Source organism: Chelonia mydas, chromosome 10 (assembly GCF_015237465.2).
Source record: "Chelonia mydas isolate rCheMyd1 chromosome 10, rCheMyd1.pri.v2, whole genome shotgun sequence".
NCBI classification, from domain to species: Eukaryota; Metazoa; Chordata; order Testudines; family Cheloniidae; genus Chelonia; species Chelonia mydas.
The window spans coordinates 46002646-46021700 of NC_051250.2; the positions used below are offsets into that span (position 1 = coordinate 46002646).

Sequence of the window (19055 nt, forward strand, 5' to 3'; positions counted from 1 at the left end):
TCTAATGAATGGAAGATGACAGCATTATGGGCCGGAAGCACGGGCAACCCTTCGTAGAGTGGGGCAGCTGGGCTCAGACCCAGCAAGCTTTTCACTACCTTTCCATCCTCCCTGCGCCCAAGTTTGGGTATCTGGGACCTCAGGCTGGCACATATACCCATGTCCATTTTCAGCACCTCGGTGCCAATCTGAGCTACCAATCCCAGACCTGGGCACTCAAGTCTGAAACTGGACCCTGGGTGTGTACGTGGGGACACAGCATGCCAGCCTCACCAGAGACTTCCTGGCACCAGCAGCTGTGTCCCTGGGTCGATGCAGCTGTGACTCTGCTAATGCAAAACCAGGGACACAGGGTGAAGCCTTTGCTAGGCCGTGTCACGCGGTCAGGAGACTGCAGTTCACCCAGGAGCGGAACAGTCTGCACTAGAGCCTAGGCAGGGAGAGATTCACTCGACTACGGCTACCCCAGTATTGAAATCCATGGGAGCAGAATCAAGTGCCAAGTCTGTGCTGGTGCCACGTCAGGGAGAGAACTCCACTGGCCAAATGCAGCCGCAGTGTCATGTAAGCGGGCACAACTCCATTTATGCCAGCGAGCTGTGCCTGCTTACACTGCGCCTGCATTTGCCACAAGGAGTCCAGGATTCCTCTGCAATGGATCCAGAGAAAAAGGGTTTCCTAAGGAGTTCTGCCCACTGTCGTCTGCCTGCCTCTCTCTGTATGTCCTTGGAGCCCAGAGGAAGCTGCAGCCTGAAGGCGAGTGGGGAGGGAAGCATGCAAGGAATGCTCCAGTTCATTTTTAAGGTGGCTGCCCTGTGCCAAGGCATCCAGGATGGTGTGTCTGAAAGAAAACCTCCTGATAAGAGAGAGGAAACCACACTGCAGGGTGGCCCTAGCTGGAAAGGAAAGGGGATAAATGCAGGGATCAGAGCAGCGAGACAAAAGGACCTATGGAAATAACAGCTGGAGAGCGAGACCATTCATCCCCTACCTGCGCACGGTGCCTCTCAGCTCGGCCAGCTCCTCCGCATCCACCTGGAGCAGCTCGCAGTCCTCCAGGAGCTCAGTGTGCTGAAAGGCACACGGGAAGGATGGTTAGGCCTGACTAAGCAGTGCCAGGACCCCCTGCCAGTGCCTGGGGACACCTCAGGAGGAATGGGTACAGGAGAGCCCAGGGATATGCCAGGAATCCCCAATGAAGGAGCAAGCCTTGAAATCCACTGCCACAGACACAATGTTAGCACATAACTAGCCTTCAGAAGACAGACAAAGGAACCACCCCATTCCCCACCTCCCTGTCAATCCCAGGTATTTCTAGAGCTGGTTGGAAAAATTCAGAAATTTCAAGAAACCAGAAAAAGAAAGTCATGTGATTTTTGTGTTCCTCTTCCGTCCGGTTCTAGGTATGTCAAAGGGTCTCCTCACCTTGGGATCCAGGAGCTGGCCACCTTGCTAGCTACATTCCAGGGCACATCAGGATGAAGCTCAGTACAAAGCTGACATATAATCAGTGGTTTTGGTGGTGGGCTGGGTGGGGGTATTGACCATGGGGTTCTGAGCCTCTCGCTTCAAATGTCTTGTCTAGAATAGAAAACTTGCACTGGTTTAGCTAGATCAAATTAAAATCACAGTAGTTAAACTGGTGCAAAGAGTATGTGGATCTATGAGGGAGGTGTCCTTCTCGCTGTTCTTCAGATGGGGAAACTGAGGCAGATGGAAGGGAGGTGACTTGCCCAAAGTCACACGCTGACTTGGTGGCAGCTGTGGAATTAGAACCAGGGAGCTTGCGGCTCCCAGCTCCTGAGCTCAGTGACCCACTAGCTGGGGCGTAGATGAGAGTACAAGAAAGGAGACTCGAGTGGCTGAGTGCAGAGCTGGGGCAGGAGTGGAAAGATGGTGCAATCCCAAGGCTGCCAGGTGGGACAGAGAGGCAGCAACTGGCCTGGGGCTCACTGGCCATGACCCACCTTGGCAGACAAGCTCTGATGCGCCACATGTGCTTGCTCCAGTTCCTCCTCTTTGGTTTTTAGAGCCACGGCCACCTGGTTCCATCTGTCCTTCCAGTGCTGGGAGACCTGCTGCTGCTCTGCGAGCTGGCCACACAACTCCTCCTGTTTGTGCCGCAGGACAGCCTCCAGCTCCATGCAGCGAGCCTGCAGGGCTTTCTTCTCCGCCTGCAACAGGGACTGCGATGCCCTGCAAAACAGCACGAGTGCTGCAAAGCGCCGAGCCTGGCTAATGCACCCAGTGATGCTGCATGGGCTTCTCCTACCCAGTCTTTCACACAGACTGCTCCCCACTCCCACCTCTGCAATCTCCTTGGCCCTCCGTATCAGCTCAGCGTGGTTGGTGAGAGAGCCTTCCCCTCTGCAGCTGCCTGGAACAGCCTCCCTCCCTCCACCTCCGTCACCAAATCCAGTGAGAAACCTCTCTCACCTCTCCACTGCCCCCTCCCCAGTGACCCAAGGGGCCAATGGACCTCCCACTCCAGCATCCTTTCTGCCATCTGTACCATGTGCTGCCACCTGGAATCATTTCGCTCTGGGCAGCCTATGGGATACACACTGTGTGAAAGGTGCTAGACGGCACCCAGCGACTTTGGGCTGGACTGCAGCAAAGAGAAGCCAGTTCATCAGATTACAGATTATTTAACAGCCAGGATGAGCTGTGCGGCAGCTGGACTGAAGGATGCTTCCCATCTTGGCCCTGACCCTTAATGCTCCCACTCTAGACACAGAAGCAGAGAAGCAGCATGAAGAGCTCAGCTAGGGGATTCATTCTCTTTCCTTGTGCCTCTCTATCCCTGTCTCCTACCTTTCTTGCTCCCAATATTCGGGTACCTGAGCCCTTCGCAGGTTGTTTGAAGAGCTGCCACATCATTTCCCTGGCCTCCAGCATCCCTCTGCATCTCTGACTTCAGCGCCTCCTGTTCACCCAGCAGCTGCATGCGCTCAGTCTCCAGGGCCTGGATCCTATTGGTCAGGATCTTCTTCTCAGCCTCCAGATGGTGGAGCTGACCCAGGGAGGTCTCCAGTCTCTGGTGGCTCTGACCCAATTCAGAGGAGAGCTTCTCATTTACCTGCAGTGGGAACCCATGTGCATAGCTGAGACTTGGCCTAATTCACTGCAGTGATGTCCATGCACAGGACAGCAGCAAGTGAAATCTAGAAGCTGTGTATGACGAGATGGCAAGGATCTTAGATTCTGGTCCATGAGATCCAACTGACACCAAATGACCTACAGAAATAGACCAACTCAGCTCAGAGACATGAGGAGTTCAGGCATGTCCCACCCGTGAAATGATTCTGTTCAGGTTACAAATTCTTAGGGCTGTTGATTAATCGCAGTTAACTCACGCGATTAACTCAAAAAAATTAATCACGATTAATGGCAGTTTTAATCGCACTGTTAAACAATAGAATACCAATTGAAATTTATTAAATATTTTTGGATGTTTTTCTACATTTTCAAATATATTGATTTAAATTACAACACAATTACAAATATTTGCACTGTAAAAATGATAAACAAAAGAAATAGTGTTTTTCAATTCACCTCATACAAGTACCGTAATGCAATCTTTTTATTGTGAATGTGCAAGTTACAGATGTAGATTTTTTTTTGTTACAGAATTGCACTCAAAAACAAGCAATGTAAAACTTTAGAGCCTACAAGTCCACTCAGTCCTACTTCTTATTCAGCCAATCGGTAAGACAAATAAGTTTGTTTACATTTACAGGAGATAATGCTGCTGGCTTCTTATTTACAATATCACCTGAAAGTGAGATCAGGCGTTCGCATGACACTTCTGTAGCTGGCATTGCAAGGTATTTATATGCTAGATATGCTAAACATTCGTATGCCCCTTCATGCTTCGGTCACCATTCCAGAGAACATGCTTCCAGGCTGATGACGCCGTTAAAAATATAATGCATTAATTAAGTTTTGACTGTACTCCTGGGGGAGAATAGTATGTCTCCTGCTCTGTTTTACCTGCATTCTGCCATGTATTTCACATTATAGCAGTCTCGGATGATGACCCAGCATATGTTGTTCGTTTTAAGAACACTTTCACTGCAGATTTGACAATGTGAGATTTCTAAAGATAGCTACAGCACTCGACCCAAGGTTTAACAGTCTGAAGTGCCTTCCAAAATCTGAGAGGGACGAGTGTGGAGCGTGCTTTCAGAAGTCTTAAAAAAGCAACACTCTGATGCAGAAACTACAGAACCCGAACCACCAAAAAAGAAAATCAACCTTCTGCTGGTGGCATCTGACTCAGATGATGAAAGTGAACATGCGTCAGTCCGCACTGCTTTGGATCGTTATCGAGTAGAACCCATCATCAGCGTGGATGCATGTCCTCTGGAATGGTGGTTGAAGATGAAGGAACATATGAATCTGTAGCGCATCTAGCATGTAATTACCTTGTGACACCAGCTACAACAGTGCCATGCGAACGCCTGTTCTCACTTTCAGGTGACATTGTAAACAAGAAGCGGGCAGCATTATCTCCTGCAAATTTAACCAAACTTATTTGTCTGAGCGATCGGCTGAAGTAGGACTGAGTGGACTTGTAGGTGCTAAAGTTTTACATTGTTTTATTTCTGAATGCAGTTATTTTTTTGTATATAATTCTACATTTGTAAATTGCACTTTCACGATAAAGAGATTGCACTACAGTACTTGTATGAGGTGCATTGAAAAATACTATTTCTTTTATCATGTTTACAGTGCAAATATTTGGAATCAAAAATAATAATATAAAGTGAGCACTGTATACTTTGTATTCTGTGTTGTAACTGAAATCAATATATTTGAAAATGTAGAAAACATCCAAAAATATTTAAATAAATGGTGTTCTATTATTGTTTAACAGTGCAATTAATCGTGATTAATTTTTTTAATTGAACTATTCATCATGATTAATTTTTTTAATTGCTTGACAGCCCTACAAATTCTAGATCTTTTCCATAAGCTCAAAACAGAGCCTCAGGGCTTCACCCCAGTTCCTGGAAAGTCTAGCCTGGGCACCAAACTGCAGTGGATAGATGACAAGAATGTCATGAGGCGACAAGGAGACAGGAGCTGAAGGCATCTGGATCCAAGCACCTCAGTGCTAGTTCAGATAGTAGAGGGGATTGTTGGAGAGCAGAAGGTCTACAGTCCTCCAGCAGAGGGTGGTGGTGGGCACGAACACAAGCTAACACTGTACCTGAGACTAGGGTGGGTGGTGGGGTAGGGCAAGTGGTTGGGAATATGGGAATGGAGGGAGCATCTTGGAAACCCACTTTAGTAAAGCAGCTTATTACTGGCTCTTAGGGGGCAGGGGCCCCAGGGCCCTCATTTCACTGAGAAGGGTGGGGTTTGGAAGCAGTGCTCACAGAGCGGGGTTGGCGGGTGATGCCCGCAGAGTCCACTCGTGGCTCCCCCACCCAGCTCAGAGAGTCACTCAAGGAGTCACCTGTCTGAGGGTCACCAGCTCCTCCTTCATCAGGACCTTCTCCTGGTCCTGGCGGTTGGCCTGGGCCTTGGCATTCACCAGCTCCAGGTGAAGGTCTGATACTTGGCCGTTGAAGCCCTCTTGGCTCCGCTGCGCATGTTCCAGCTGCAGGGTGAGATCCTGCACCTGCTGGTGCAGCTCCACTTTCTCCTGAAAGCCAAGCAGCACAGTCACCAGGGGCGGCTCTGCCAATTTTGCCACCCCAAGCAGTCGCTGCCGACAGAGCTGCTGCCAAATTGCCACCGAGCCCGGAAGAGCAGCGGAGCTGCTGCCGAAAAGCCACCGTGGCGGGAAGAGCAAGCGGAGCTGCCGCCGAATTGCCGCCGCGGGACACGGACTGCAGCCCCATTCTGCATGCCGCCCCAAGCATCTGCTTGGAAAGCTGGTGCCTGGAGCTGGCCCTGACAGTCACCTTTCCCAATGGCCTCTCTGCACCCAGGGCTGATCTGGATTCCCGAACATTCTCCTTTCTCCCACTCTGTTCCTCCTCTTGTGTCATTGCCTCTCTTCCCCACCACTCCCCATTGCCTCTCTTCCCACCACTCCCCATTGCCTCTCTTCCCCACTACTCCCCATCCTCTCTCTCTCTCTCATTTGCCTGAGCCTACTCAATACCTTTAGGAACCTCTCCCTGTCGGACAGGGCAGGCTTCAGCTTCATGGTGAGCTCAGATACTCTCTCCTCCAGCCTGGCCACCTTGGAAGACAGCAGCTCCTTCTCCTGCCCAGGAACATTACACATCAGGATGAGAAAAAACAAATCATATTTATAGACTGTAACTGATCTGTGAATCCTTCCTGGCATGTGACAGAAAGCCATGAACAACTGGGGCAAATACCCTTAGCCAAATAGCTAAGGCCTCATTCAGGAAGGACTCTTTTGTCCTCCTTCTAACACTCAACAGTCCAGCCAACTTACCCTGGAAACTTCAGTTCTAGCCAATACCACCCAAGTGTCAAACCCCCCATTCCTGAGGAAGCTCATAGAGAAGCTAGCTAAAGGCCAGCTACAAGCACATCTAACTGAAGCTAATGTTCTAGACACGGCACAATCTGGATTCAGGCCAGGACACAGAACTGAAACTGCTTTAGTAGCACAGATAGATGATCTCCTCCTGTCAACGGATAGAAGCCAGACATCTATTCTCATTCTCCTGGACCTCTCTGCAGTGTTTGACACTGCTGACCATGAGATGCTGCTGTCTAGCCTGACAGAGTTGGCTGGAGTCCAGAGTAACACACTAAAATGGTTTGAGCTCTTCCTGGAGGGATGCACCCAGAGAGTAGTGATGGCAAACTGCATCTCCACCACTTCTGAGCCTCCATGAGGATCAGTTCTCTCTGGTCCTTGTCAATATCTGCATGCAGCCAGTAGGTGAATTGGCCCAATGACATGGACTCAAGTGCCAGCAACATGCAGATGACACACAGCTCTACCCACCCTTCACCGCATATGACCACACAACCACCACAAAGATGGCCCAGTGCTTGGATGAAATCATCTCATGGATGAAGAACCGCTAGCTGATGCTGAGCCAAGCAAAACAGAAGAGAGTATTTTGAGGAGTTTGCAGTCATGGAGCAGTCTCCTTTGATTGAAGATTCACGCCCACAGTTGATCAATTCAGTGCATATTCTAGGAGTACTCTTGGATTCCTTGCTGATGCTGAGCTCTCACATTGCAACTGCCATGAGTAATGCATTCTACCATCTCTGGCTGGCTAGGAGACTCTGTCCCATCCTGGCCTCAGTTACTCATGCCTTCATCACCTCTCAGCTGGCCTACAGCACTGCGATATCCCTAGATGTGAAACCTTCAGCACTTAGGAAACTCCAACTAATACAGAATGCTGTAGCATGTCACCTCAGCAACACAGGCTACCATAAGCACATCACGCCTGGCACATGCTCTCTTCCCTGGCAATCTGTAGCATTTCAAAGCAAGTTGAAGGTCTCAGTCCTTATCTTCAAAGCGTTCCATGGCCTGCGCCCAGGGTATTGAAAAGACCTTTTAAAGCTCCCGGCCGAAGACTCCTGATTCGCTCCTCTGGCACAGTGGAACTTTCAGCAGCATGGGTCAAGCTCAACTGTGCAGGAAACAGAACCTTCTCTGGGGGTGATCCAAGACAGGGGAATGAATTCCCCCAGGAACTGAGGACCATCCCAAACCTCACCGCTTCCCGCTCCAAGTGCGGGCACATTTCTTTGACCTGCCTTCTCTAATACAAACACAGAGCACAGGTTTGTTTAACAAAAGACCCCCAAAAAACAAACAAACAAACAAATAAATAAAAACCCTACCAAAACAAGACCCTCCAATCCCTTCTCCCTCTGGGGAGAGGATGAGCGAATAACCAGCATGTGTCAGATGTGCAGTCACATTGCATTACTGCAAGGTGCTCAGATACTACAGTGATGAGCACAGAATAAAAGCCTACACAGAACAGAGCAGAATAGAAAACGCAGCCATCCTGATTGCCAGCCAGACCACAGCACTGCAGCGCTGGTAACCGAAATCTGGGCCTTCTGCTCCACAAGTGCACTCCTGGAGCACTCAACAGTTTAGCCTCTTCTTGGGTCAGCCACAAGAGGGAGAGAGAGCCCACGAATGCCTAAACGTGTCTGACTTTCCAGCCAGTAAGGAGCCCCCTAGCGCATGTGTACACTAGTCACTTCATTGCATGACACCCCCATCAGAGACAGATACGCATCACACCCGTACTCGCACACGTAGAGAACAGCTTGTCCTTCTTGTACTCATGGTGCATCAGCCAGTACTACAAGGGGAGACCTTGTTCTACATGCAACCAATGGGAGCTCAATCACAGGCTGTTCGTTACTCAGACCCACACATTTCCTCCATCCCCATACCCGGCTGGTGCTGTTGTAAGCCCCTTGGAGTCTGCCAATTTCCTTGTGCAGTGCTTTTGTCGCCTGGAGCGAATCCGTCACTCTCTGGTTGGCCTCGTTGGTCTGGCTGAAAGCCAGCTGTTGCCCCTGGGAAGCAAAAGGAACAAGGGAACCTCTGAAGTAGGGAACCTAAACGCCTGAACTTCTGGGGTAGCTAAGCCCCATCTCTCCTCTGGAGAGAAGCTGGAAGAAGGGAGGAGCAAATGTGTGGACACCCAGGTAGGGGTGGGAGCAACTATTTGTACATCTTCCAGGAACTCTGCAGTGATTGGGTGGGGCAGCTGCTCAAGCAGCCTCATTTGTAGACTGAGAACAAGCATCCAAATTTTGGTGTGTTTATGGTTTGAGGTTCACCCGTCCCTAAGGAGCGTGGGGTGCAGTGAGGATACAGAGGCGAGTGGACAGGACAGGAAGCATGTGAGAGTATAGATTGTAACGTACAGGCTTGGAGTGTCGGAGAGAATTGATACATTGCAGGCCTGCTGACAAGACGCAATTTAAACGCGATTGCTTTGAGTCCAGGCAGTAGCAAGTGTGGTTTTGGAGCGGAAGGAGTGAGGGAGTCCAGTCTCATCTCCAACATGTGATGTTTCTAATTGTGTCTATTTTCTGGACCTCATGGACTCATTGGTGCCTAAATAGTGCAGTGAATCCTTTTCCAGCCCCCTTGGGTACACTTACTCTGCAATGGAAGACCTGCAGCACGGCCACGGCTGGCCCGGGTCAGCTGATTCAGGCTCGTGGGGCTTGGGCTGTGGGGCTAAAAATTGCAGTGTAGACATTCGGGCTTGGGATGGAGCCCGGGCTCTGAAACCCATGAGGGGGGAGGGTCTCAAAGCCCAGGCTCCAACACGAGCCCGAATGTCTATACCACAATTTTTAACCCCACAGCTCGAGCCTCGTGAGTCAGTTGAGCCGGACTCTGAGACCCAATGCCACAGGTTTTTTATTGCAGTGTAGACATATCCCTAGACAGTGACAGGGGGATTGTGCCCATTGGACCAAGGAACTAACCTCTTTCGCTGAGTTCAGCTGCTGGGTCATTTCATCCCGTTCTGCTTCCAGAACCTTCATGTGCTCCTTGTAACCACTCAGGGTTTCCTGAAGAGCTGTCATTTCTCGGTTCAGCTCCTCCTTCTCCTACAAATCAACACAATGGATACATCAGCCAGCTATGATGAGGCACCAAAGTCACGAACCACCCCGTAGCATGCACAGAGCTGGGTGAATAGTAAACAGCTTGATCTGGGAATAAAAGCCACCCAGTTTGGTTCGCTGCAATCACAAAAGAGAGAGATTTTTAAGACCAGCAGGGACCATAATGATCATCTTATTTGACTTCCTGTACAGCACAGGCCAGAGAATCTCACCCAGTGAATCCTGCTTCCAACCCATCCCTTCTGATGAACATGACTGACTGTTTCACAAGTCTCCACAGGACTGCCAGGCGTTGGTGAAAATATTCACAAATCCTGACTGTTTCGCAAACATTAGCAAGAGTGTCACAAACATTCCCTGGTCATCATTCTGCTATTTGAAAAAGAATCAGTCAACCAATCAGGCAGCAGAAATACCACGCAAGTATGGTGACCAGTAACGCCTCACAAATAGCTAGCACTGCCTATTCAGCGCAAACAGATTGCGAACCTTCTCCCAGGCTGGAAGTGATTGAGTAAACGTTTGTTCGCAGGATTCGGGTTCGGCTCATGAACAATCCTAGTGTGACCAACTCACAATTAGACCTCGAGTCTTGCAATACCCGGTGCTTTTCGTAAAGCCCCAGCTGTTGGATTCATGTTATTATAGGAGAATTCCACCTTTCCTTTGTTAAAAAAAGTATGTTTCTGCCACTCATAGTTGCAGAAAAAAGCTGGAATACTTGACCCAGGTGTTATTCAAAGGCTCTGTAATCAGGAGGTGAAGGTAAAGAACTCAGGTACTGTTGGGTTTTCTTTAAAAAAGCCATGAATATTAAGTCAGCCTCATGATTTTGGAACACATGGGGTTGGCCATACTGCGATCTGCTAACCAGAACGGGGCTCAGTCCCTAACAAGTGCTGCCTGTAATGGCTAATACGACCAGCTCTAGCTTCTAGCCTGTGCCCAAGGGAGAAAGAACGAGCATGTCTGTCTGCTGGAAGTATTACTGTTGTGCCTGTCACTTTAAGGGACAGACTGTGCCAATTACTCCTGGCCTTGGGGGCAGTGTGGAGCTGTACTCTCCAGGGCAAGATTACTGGGGGAAGGGGGCACAATACCTGAGATACAAGGAGGAGGGGAGGGGTTCACCTGATTCCCCACCTCTGCAAAGTGTTCTCCTTTTGGTAGCCAGCCAGTCAGCGTGGACAGGAGCAGAGCTGTAGCACCGTCCCCTCTCTGCCTCCTTTCAAGAAGATTGCTCCCTGCACACACACTGAGTTCAGAGATTAGGATTGTACCTAGCCTGTGTGCAGAGCAGGCTTGGCGGGGAAGAAAAGGGCAAGCAGATCTTTTTGCCTTCCCATGGAAGACCCAGGGTCAGCCTCCCCTTAACCTCTGCGCTCTGATCACAGTGCCAGTCCCACTGCTCCATGGGAGCAAGGCTTTTCAAAGTCTGCCCAAACTTCGCAGGCCACTGACAGCAGGGAGCCTGAAGGTCACTGCTCCCCTCCTCCCCCAGCCCTGTGCTATATTTAGCTCCTGAGAGTCCTCTAATTAGATCTGTCCTTGTGGGTTTGCTGGCTGGGAGCTGCACATTTCCAAGTGTCCCGAGTCCAGGAGCAAACAGGGAGAATCACACAGCAGAGCCCAACACAGAGCACACGGGATGGCAACTCCTGCACTCATCCCCCAAAGATTTACCCTGAGTATGTGCAGGGGAATGAGGCTCCAGAGCAGGCCTGAAAAAGCCTGCAGGGACTTTAGGAATCAGGACACATAATATTAACCCTTTGGTCTTCCCACTGCCCCAAAATCTTGCAACCTCCGCTGTGCAATTCCAAGGGCTGCAGCCTTGGACCGGTGCAGCATCCTAGTGCATGCAATTGCAAGCGCCCCGGTCCTGTTCCAGTGCTACAATCGTTATTGCGGGCAGTTGATGGTGCTACTGCCCAATGCCAGGGCTCCATCCCCTACTATGTGCAATGCTTTCTCTGAAATGTTTGGGCCCAGCCCCAGGTAATAGCCACTGGGGTTTGCAAGGCCTTCCTTACCACAGACAACCTCTGGCTGGGACTTGGGGAGACTGAGCGGCAGCTCATTCTGCTCAAGCAGGATTTGGCCTTCACCACCTCCATCTCCAAATTAAGGATCCTAAAAAACAGACAGACAGACAGCAGCTCCACCCTGCTTCCATTCGTCACATCCCAATCTCTCTGTCACTTTCCCAACTGCCCCTCCCCCTGCCCTCTTTCCAACCACCATGTCCACTGGCTGGGCACTATCTGATAGCTGTCCCCACCCCCACGCTCCAAATGGACCCCTTGTCCAACAGCTGCTCCCTGTGCCCCCTCTAGAGATGCCCCAGACCCAAACTGAGAGGTTGCTCCAACCCCCATGCTCGCTCCCAACCTCTGGGCCAACCACTGTCAGCCACTGTCCCCCGTCCCCACCACAACCCCTTTCCCTAAGGAAGAAGAGTAGGTTATGTTGGTGAGTTCAGTGCTGGTGAAAGGTGCCAGGCTGACTTATACACTGAAGTCCTTTGCTTATCCAGAGAACAGATACAAGGGACAGAACAGGGCACACACCAAACCTGACCTGAGGGGAGTTCATTCAAACCCTGGCCTCTCTGCTGAGCATGCCAGCCAGGGAGACAGCAACTGCCAAATCTGGGGTCTGCATTTCTGGTGTGGACACTAGTCCACTAGGACTGGACTGAGACCTTCTACAGAGAAACTCATCACACACAAGCCACTAAACAGCTCTCAAGTGAGAAGAACTTTCACTCACTCCCCACTGGCAGGGCTGGAGTGGACGTGGATGCCTAGGGGCACTCTCCACCTCCAGTCCCGAGCCACCTAGTCTCCTGGGTTGGGGCAGCTGCCCCACTGAGAATGCAGGCTGCTGAGGGAGGGTAATATGGTGCTGACCGAAAGATTTAGACTAGGATTTCCAGGGGCACCTAAGGCAGGTAGGTGCCTAACTCCCTTAGGTATGCCTAAAACCTCCACGCTAGCTCAATGATTTCACATGCTAAACAAGAAGCTCCTTAAGCTGCCGTCTTCGCCAGCCCACTCTGCACCCTCGTCTCTCTCTGTACGGTACCTCTGACGCTGTCCCAGCTGCCTGCATCCTACGTACTCCTTGCCTAGACTTCTTAACCCAAAGCCTTCCTACCACCCGCCCCCAATTCACGTACTTCTCTTGCAAGTCCCCTCTCTGTTTCTGGTCTTCATAGCGGGACAGGTCCAGCCAGCTCTTTTCTTTCTCTAATTGGGTGAGGGAGCTCTCCATCTGCTGTGGGAAAGGCGAGGTCAGGAGAGAATTCAAAGGCAAGCAGCTTAATTTTATACTAAACCTTGAAGAGAACAATGCCAGAGGAGTGCCACTCTCTATTCTCCATGACAGAGGCCAGACTATTCCCAACAGAGATAAGCCAGAAGCTGCTCCAGTCTCCAGATAGGCATCTCTAACCTCCAGGATCATAAGCTTCTAGTTCCTCAAATGAGAGCACATGCTAGGGGACACAACCTAGCTAGTGCAAAGCCCACAGAAGTCAGTGGGATCTTTCCATTGATCTCAGCAAGCACTGAGCATGCAGGCACAGAGAGTGTGAACAGCACCACCCCGCTCCACTGTACTGCATTCACCCTCTGAAGGATGGGCACACACTGGCTCGAGTCATCCCAATGGAAACAAGTGAGCAGCCTGCCCAGACCATTGAGATGTAATGTGCTGCATCTGAGAAGCTTGGAGTTGGTTAGACTCATCAGGCTTGACCCTGAGGGGTCCTGAGCACATGTAGCTCCTATTGAAACCAATGGAGGGTGCAGGTGCTCAGCATGTCTCAGGGTTAGCCCCAAAGTCAGGTGAGTGTCTAGAAGAAGGACTAGAACCAGCAGATACTCCTGTGTCCCAATTAGACAGGTCCTCACAAACTCCCCAGGCTTTGGAGAGACTCCAGTTTACCTTCTGCTTAATGGAAAGTAGCTCAAACTTCACCCTGTTGAGTTCCAGCTTTTGCAGCGCTTCTGCCTGTCCCTCTAGCACCCCAGGAGTGTCCCGCAGAGAGGGCCCCAGCGCTGCTGTCCTCTGCACATTCTCTGGTAAAGATCCCCGCAGGTCCAGCTCCAATCCACTCCACACCCTTCGAGCCAATGGCCGCATGGGACCATATTCTTCTGTGCCCCAGTCCGGGAGACGAGATAAAGAATGCCTCCTTCTGAGTGGTGGGCTGGAATGCCTCCTGGCACATTCCATGTCACTGGTTAAAACTCTGCCAAGAAAGAGATCCATCCTTTTTAATTTTAACGACTGATTGAAAGGCCTGGGAAGGCAGAGCAACGAGGATAGCTAACAGGAGACCTCAATGATGACAATGATCCTTAAACCATTGTTCACAACTCATTAGTCATACCACTTGTCTTTAAAGGTTACCTGGTGCAATGGATTCTGGGGCATAATTAGGAAAAATGTCTTGTCCAACCTCTATATTCTAGAAGACTCTATGGAGAACTAGTAGGATGATGTCATCCCAAGTATCAGGTAAATGAAACCCGAATGACTGAAAGGAGAAGGGATAACTCCTATGTAACTCAGATGCCCTATAAACAGCTGGAAGAAAACCTCTCTTTGTTAAAGATTCAATACCCACCCCAGTTCCTTCAATGAATGGCTGAGAAAGCTAACAGTAAACACCTGATACCTCCAGGGAGTCCTCAGGCAAATCCAGGAAAGACCAGATGTCTGTTACCAAATGTGTCCCAGAAACCACCACGCTAGGTGCAGCATTGCTTCAAAGGAGGCATGGTGGGAGGGAGAGGTGGAATCTGAGAGCCAAATGCAGCCACTACACATGGCTGAGCAGAAACATGGCCTTCCTTTCTGGTGGGAGTGAGCAGGACTAGAGCAGGCATAAACTTCACTGCCAAAGCTTAATTCCGAGAGCTACCAAGCACCTTTAACTCCCTCTGATGTTAGTGGGAATTGCTGATACTTTAGCCCATGTGAGGATCAGGCCCCTTGGGAAGAGCAGCAGGGGACAAAAGTATTGCTGAGTGATCATTATGGTCCCCGTGCTATTCCAGTGACTCCTGAGAGGCAGTACCCTAGGCAGCCACCTGCAGTCCTGACACCTGAAAATACCCCCAGTCCTGCTGGTGTCCTACAGGTGAATTCCATTGAATTACACTGAGATCCTACTTAAAAAAACCCACTGCTTCTGCAGGGCAAGTGGAAATTTAAAGGCCCGGACTCTGTTTCCCCTCTGCTCTTTGCTCAGGGGCTTTGTTTGGTAAAATCAGAGTTATAGGAATGCTAGTGAATCCACCATTTCAGTTTGGATGACTGTATCGATGGATACGTATGGGGATGAACAGATCAACTGATAGATCAATCAATCTTAGGGACATTTTTCCCATTATAGTTCTCAGGGGAAGAACACATTTCTTATTTTAAAAGGAAATTAACCAAAAACAGTCACTCCAGAGTATGAATTATGCTGCACTATTCCACAGCTGATGCAATTAAACTCATGTGATTGAAACAACTTACTGCCCAGTAATTCACAACCCCAGATATGTGATGTAAGAACATAGCAATTGCCTGCCTGAAACCCACCAATGATAAATCTAATCCAGTCCCCTGCATGCGGGATGCTTTCAAGGAAGGAGAAAACCTCTTCAGGCACCTAGTTGTGCAGGGCTATACCCAGCAGGGAAATTTCTTCCTGGCTGCAAGAGGTGATCAATTTCTGGCCTGAAGCATGAGGATGAACAGCCCTTGTTTTGTCTTACCTAGTGTGACTGCAGATGCTATTTGTCTGGCTGTGAGTGTCTGATCCATTTTGAAATGTATTAAGCAAGATGATCCAATAACACACAGCAGCAGGGAGTTCCGGTTGTAACTTATTGCTTAAGAAAAGGATCTGACTTGCTCTGTAAGTATTTCTTTCTGTCCTTCCATCCATCCACCTAAACCGTACTTATATAAGAAAGATTCCTTGCAAATCTTCCCAACAAGCAAGTTTTCTGCACCCCTCAATCACAGACAATTCCACTCGATTCCCACGGGATCCCTCCCATCCCAAGCTCTTTTAAAACTGAACTTACATCCCACTATCTATGGAGTGGATCCCTCGCAAGGGGCTCATGGACCTGGCTCTTTCGATGTGCTTGGGGCTAAGAGAGCCCCTGCTGGACTCTCTCCATGCGCTGTTTGCGTGGCCGGGCTCCCGGGGTCCTGGCGTCCCGTTCAGAGGGTTCTGAATGAGGTGAGGAAGAAAAGTCTGATGCAGAGGACAGGGATGTGCCACTTCCATCTTGATCCCCCCTTGATACACACACTCACACTCTCTCCTTTTCACTCTACCCGTCCCCCACTGGAATCACTCCCCATCAATGTCAGGGATGTTGCCTGAACAAAGGCAGTGAATCATGGGAGCAGTCACTAACAACCCCTGCCACCCAGCCACCTCATGAACGCTCATGGCAACGCAGTTCAGCTTGTGAGGGAGAGGGAATCTGGGGTGTGGCAGAGGTAATGCCCATGGCCTCTGTGCCAGAGGTGAGATCACGGGGGATTGCTGGCATATTGCCCTCTGAGCAGTTTGAGTGTGCCAAGGAATCGAGTCCCAGACCCATGACCAGCAGGACATCAGCCTGCTTTATCTTAGGAGCCACATGGTATGATAAGCAGAAGGCCAGGGGTGGAACATGACCCCTTTGCAGGAATCCCGTGAAGCCCCGGAAAGGTGCCTGGTCCCCCAGCACGACGGTCAGGCTGGTCCTTTTACCTCTCCTTGGAAGGGGACCCCTGACGAGGGGTAGCTGTTTGTGTAGCTCCTCTCCAGCTCCAACACAGAACAGGGTCGAGATGCCCGTGGGCTTCTTTTACTGTTCTCAGGATCCTGGCAACCCCAACCTGAGACCCCCCTGTCAGTGCCATGCTGGAAGCATCCATCACCGCTGTATCGGGACGGCAGGCCAGGAAAGCTGCTCTGCTTCTGGTGGGACATTTATTGCCCAGTGGTATGGGGGGGGGGTGCCCTCCCTCGAAGGGTCATCAGTGCAGCTGAGTCTCAGGTACTGACATTTGCTTCACGTACGGCACTTTCCCTGGAGCTTCCAAGGGGAATCTCACAGATCCAGATCTATGGTACATGGAGGAGATGCAATCCAGCTGTGGCGTTGAGTGCCAGAGGCCTGTCACCAAGGACAGCAAAAGGAAGAATCAGTGGATACCCAACAAGGGAATTCATATGGGATACCTCACCCTGCAATGTCACTCACTACTGCGCCACCTCCAAGCACATCCCAGAATCCTCTGTTCCATTTCCCAGGGTGCCATGCGAATCGGCACACTGCGCTATGGGGCAGATCCTCTGGCTGCAATCGGCTGGGCAGATCTGTATGGTCAGGACACTGAAGAGAGGGAACAGGAGGAGGCTTGCAACCCCAACCTCTCCCCTGGACTGTGCTGGTAGCCGCACTGGAGGTGAAGGCCATTGAGAACCGTTTGTGTTTTCTCTCAGATGTCACAGTGCTGAGCATGGCATAAACCCACAGACAGATGGCTGCATCTCCTCTCGTGGAGGTGACTCCCCGAACGAGCTCAAAACCAGGAACGCCCGTATCCCACCTCAGTTGCAAGGCTGAAGGCCACTCTCCCCTCCCAGTCACAGAGCCCACCTGGTCAATCCCAAACAAACATCCCTGTGGAGGTGAGTGACACAGGCAACAATGCTGCAGAGGGAGGCGGGAGGCTCTGACCGTGGACTTGGAAGAAGAACATGAGTGGGCAGATAAGGCTCGGTGGTTCCTTGGCAACGTCAGCTCCAGCATGGGGAGAGTCCGAAGGAGAAACCTTTTCCCCCAGCTGGCCCTATAGCTCCAAACTGGACCCCATCTCTATTCACAATGCCCTGCATTTGCCAACACAGGGTGTGTGATCACAAAAGACCAAGTCCCGGGGAACGTGAAGTGGCCGCGCCCACTGCTCCAAGCTCTGGCCAGGAGAAACGCAGGCACTGGGGAGAGTGCAAGCAGAGCACTGGTAAGTGACTTACCCCTCCGCGAGTCTCCCCGCAGGCCCTCGGGGACCCCGTCCGACTGAATCTCCAGGGCGTCTCTTCGTTCAGCTCAGCTGCTGTACTCACCACCTCTCCCCATGTCAGGAAACACAGGACTGCTGCTGCCACGGCAACCGAGATGGCAACAAGCTTCAAAGTGCCTGTTCCCCCTCTCCTGATAAACTGGCTCCGATTGTGAAGCGTAGGCGGCTATGATGGGGGAGCGGCAGGGGCGCCCGGCAGAGTTACTCACCAGCCGCAGCAGGCCCACGCTTCCCCACACACCCTGGGCCCCTCTCCTGCCACTCTCCCTCTCTCTCTGTGCTCAGCACTTCCCTGGGAATGAAAGTAAAACTGCCCCAAACCTGCCTCCCCCACTTCCATCCTGGGCCCCGGGGATAGTGCAATCGTGGTGATGGAGCTGCGATCCCATGTGAGGGAGCTGGGCGATTGAGGGTCTCCATCCCTGGTAGCAGTGGGGGGTGAGGGTCGCCACATACAGTGAATTTGTAACTAACCAGATCCCCCAGCCAAAACCCTCCTCCACAACTAAACTCTCTGCTTTCAGAACAAAAAGCAAACCTCATTTCTCTGGCTCTGCCTTCCTGCAGTAACTGTCTGGTTAAAACAAAGAAATCTGATCTAGCCTTGAACTCATGACTGGTAAAGTGCACAGATATACAAAAATAAGATACTTCCAATCTAATTAGAGGGAAAACAGGCAGAGAGACATTAAGTGACTTGCCCAAGGCCACACGACAGCACAGTGGTGAAGCAAGGAAAGATGGCAACTTCGTATTTGGTTTTTAATTATTTTAAAGATTCTATTTAAGTAGCTTAAAATCTCCGTTGAGTAATTTACTTTTCTCAATAACGAAATGCAACAGGTAGCAAATCGTATCTGTTATGTGGCAGTTTTCTTTCAATCCCCTCTTAGTTCATTTGCAGTTACAGGTGCGCTGCCTTTCCACCTGCCACTTATTCTATACATCCCTTTACAGACACCATTTACCTAGCACTCCACATTCCCCACTGCCTGCACAAGCCTTCCAACAACAATTACCTCCCAAAACGTCCATCAAGTCTCTTTCACATACTGTACGTGACTCACCGGCTATTAATAGCAGCAACCACTGATCCCTTTATTAGCTTTTCATTGACACTCATGTTTGCACTCAAAGGGGGAAAGGGGGCTGGGAATCCAACCCCTCTCTGAATGCTGGCAAACTAGCCATGCCAGGGATTCCCAGATCCAGGGATAAAGCCTGCCAACCCTCCACATTCAAACTCATGAGTCAGGCCGCAAAAATATAAGATTTTTTTTAAAATACATGTTGGGTTCTTTGTATTTTTCTTCAAGACTTTTCAAGCATTTCTCTGCAACCATGAGGGCAATACGCTTTATATAAAAAAGAAAGCTGAGCGTCTCACATAC

At 50.4% G+C, this 19055-nt stretch overlaps 1 protein-coding gene across 12 annotated transcripts in view; it reads right to left on the reverse strand.

The window, feature by feature from the left end:
- Positions 1-17933, reverse strand: part of LOC119567174 (myosin-3-like) — a 39191-nt gene extending 21258 nt beyond the window's left edge. For 2 of the 12 annotated variants that reach the window (XM_043524185.1, XM_037910504.2), the window contains exons 1-13: positions 17618-17845; positions 16346-16754; positions 15663-15814; positions 13555-13828; positions 12752-12846; positions 11604-11703; positions 9427-9552; positions 8374-8499; positions 6119-6223; positions 5465-5653; positions 2841-3079; positions 1968-2196; positions 992-1071 (exon numbers count right to left, since the gene is read on the reverse strand). In XM_043524185.1, coding sequence (XP_043380120.1) covers positions 992-1071; positions 1968-2196; positions 2841-3079; positions 5465-5653; positions 6119-6223; positions 8374-8499; positions 9427-9552; positions 11604-11703; positions 12752-12846; positions 13555-13828; positions 15663-15814; positions 16346-16567 — 1937 coding nt within the window. In that variant the 5' untranslated portion in view covers positions 16568-16754; positions 17618-17845. Of the gene's footprint in view, positions 1-991; positions 1072-1967; positions 2197-2840; positions 3080-5464; positions 5654-6118; positions 6224-8373; positions 8500-9426; positions 9553-11603; positions 11704-12751; positions 12850-13521; positions 13829-15662; positions 15815-16345; positions 16755-17617 lie in introns of all 12 variants that reach the window. The other 10 variants (XM_043524183.1, XM_043524182.1, XM_037910505.2 and 7 more) reach the window with 8 other exon arrangements.
- Positions 17934-19055: the final 1122 nt, after the last annotated feature.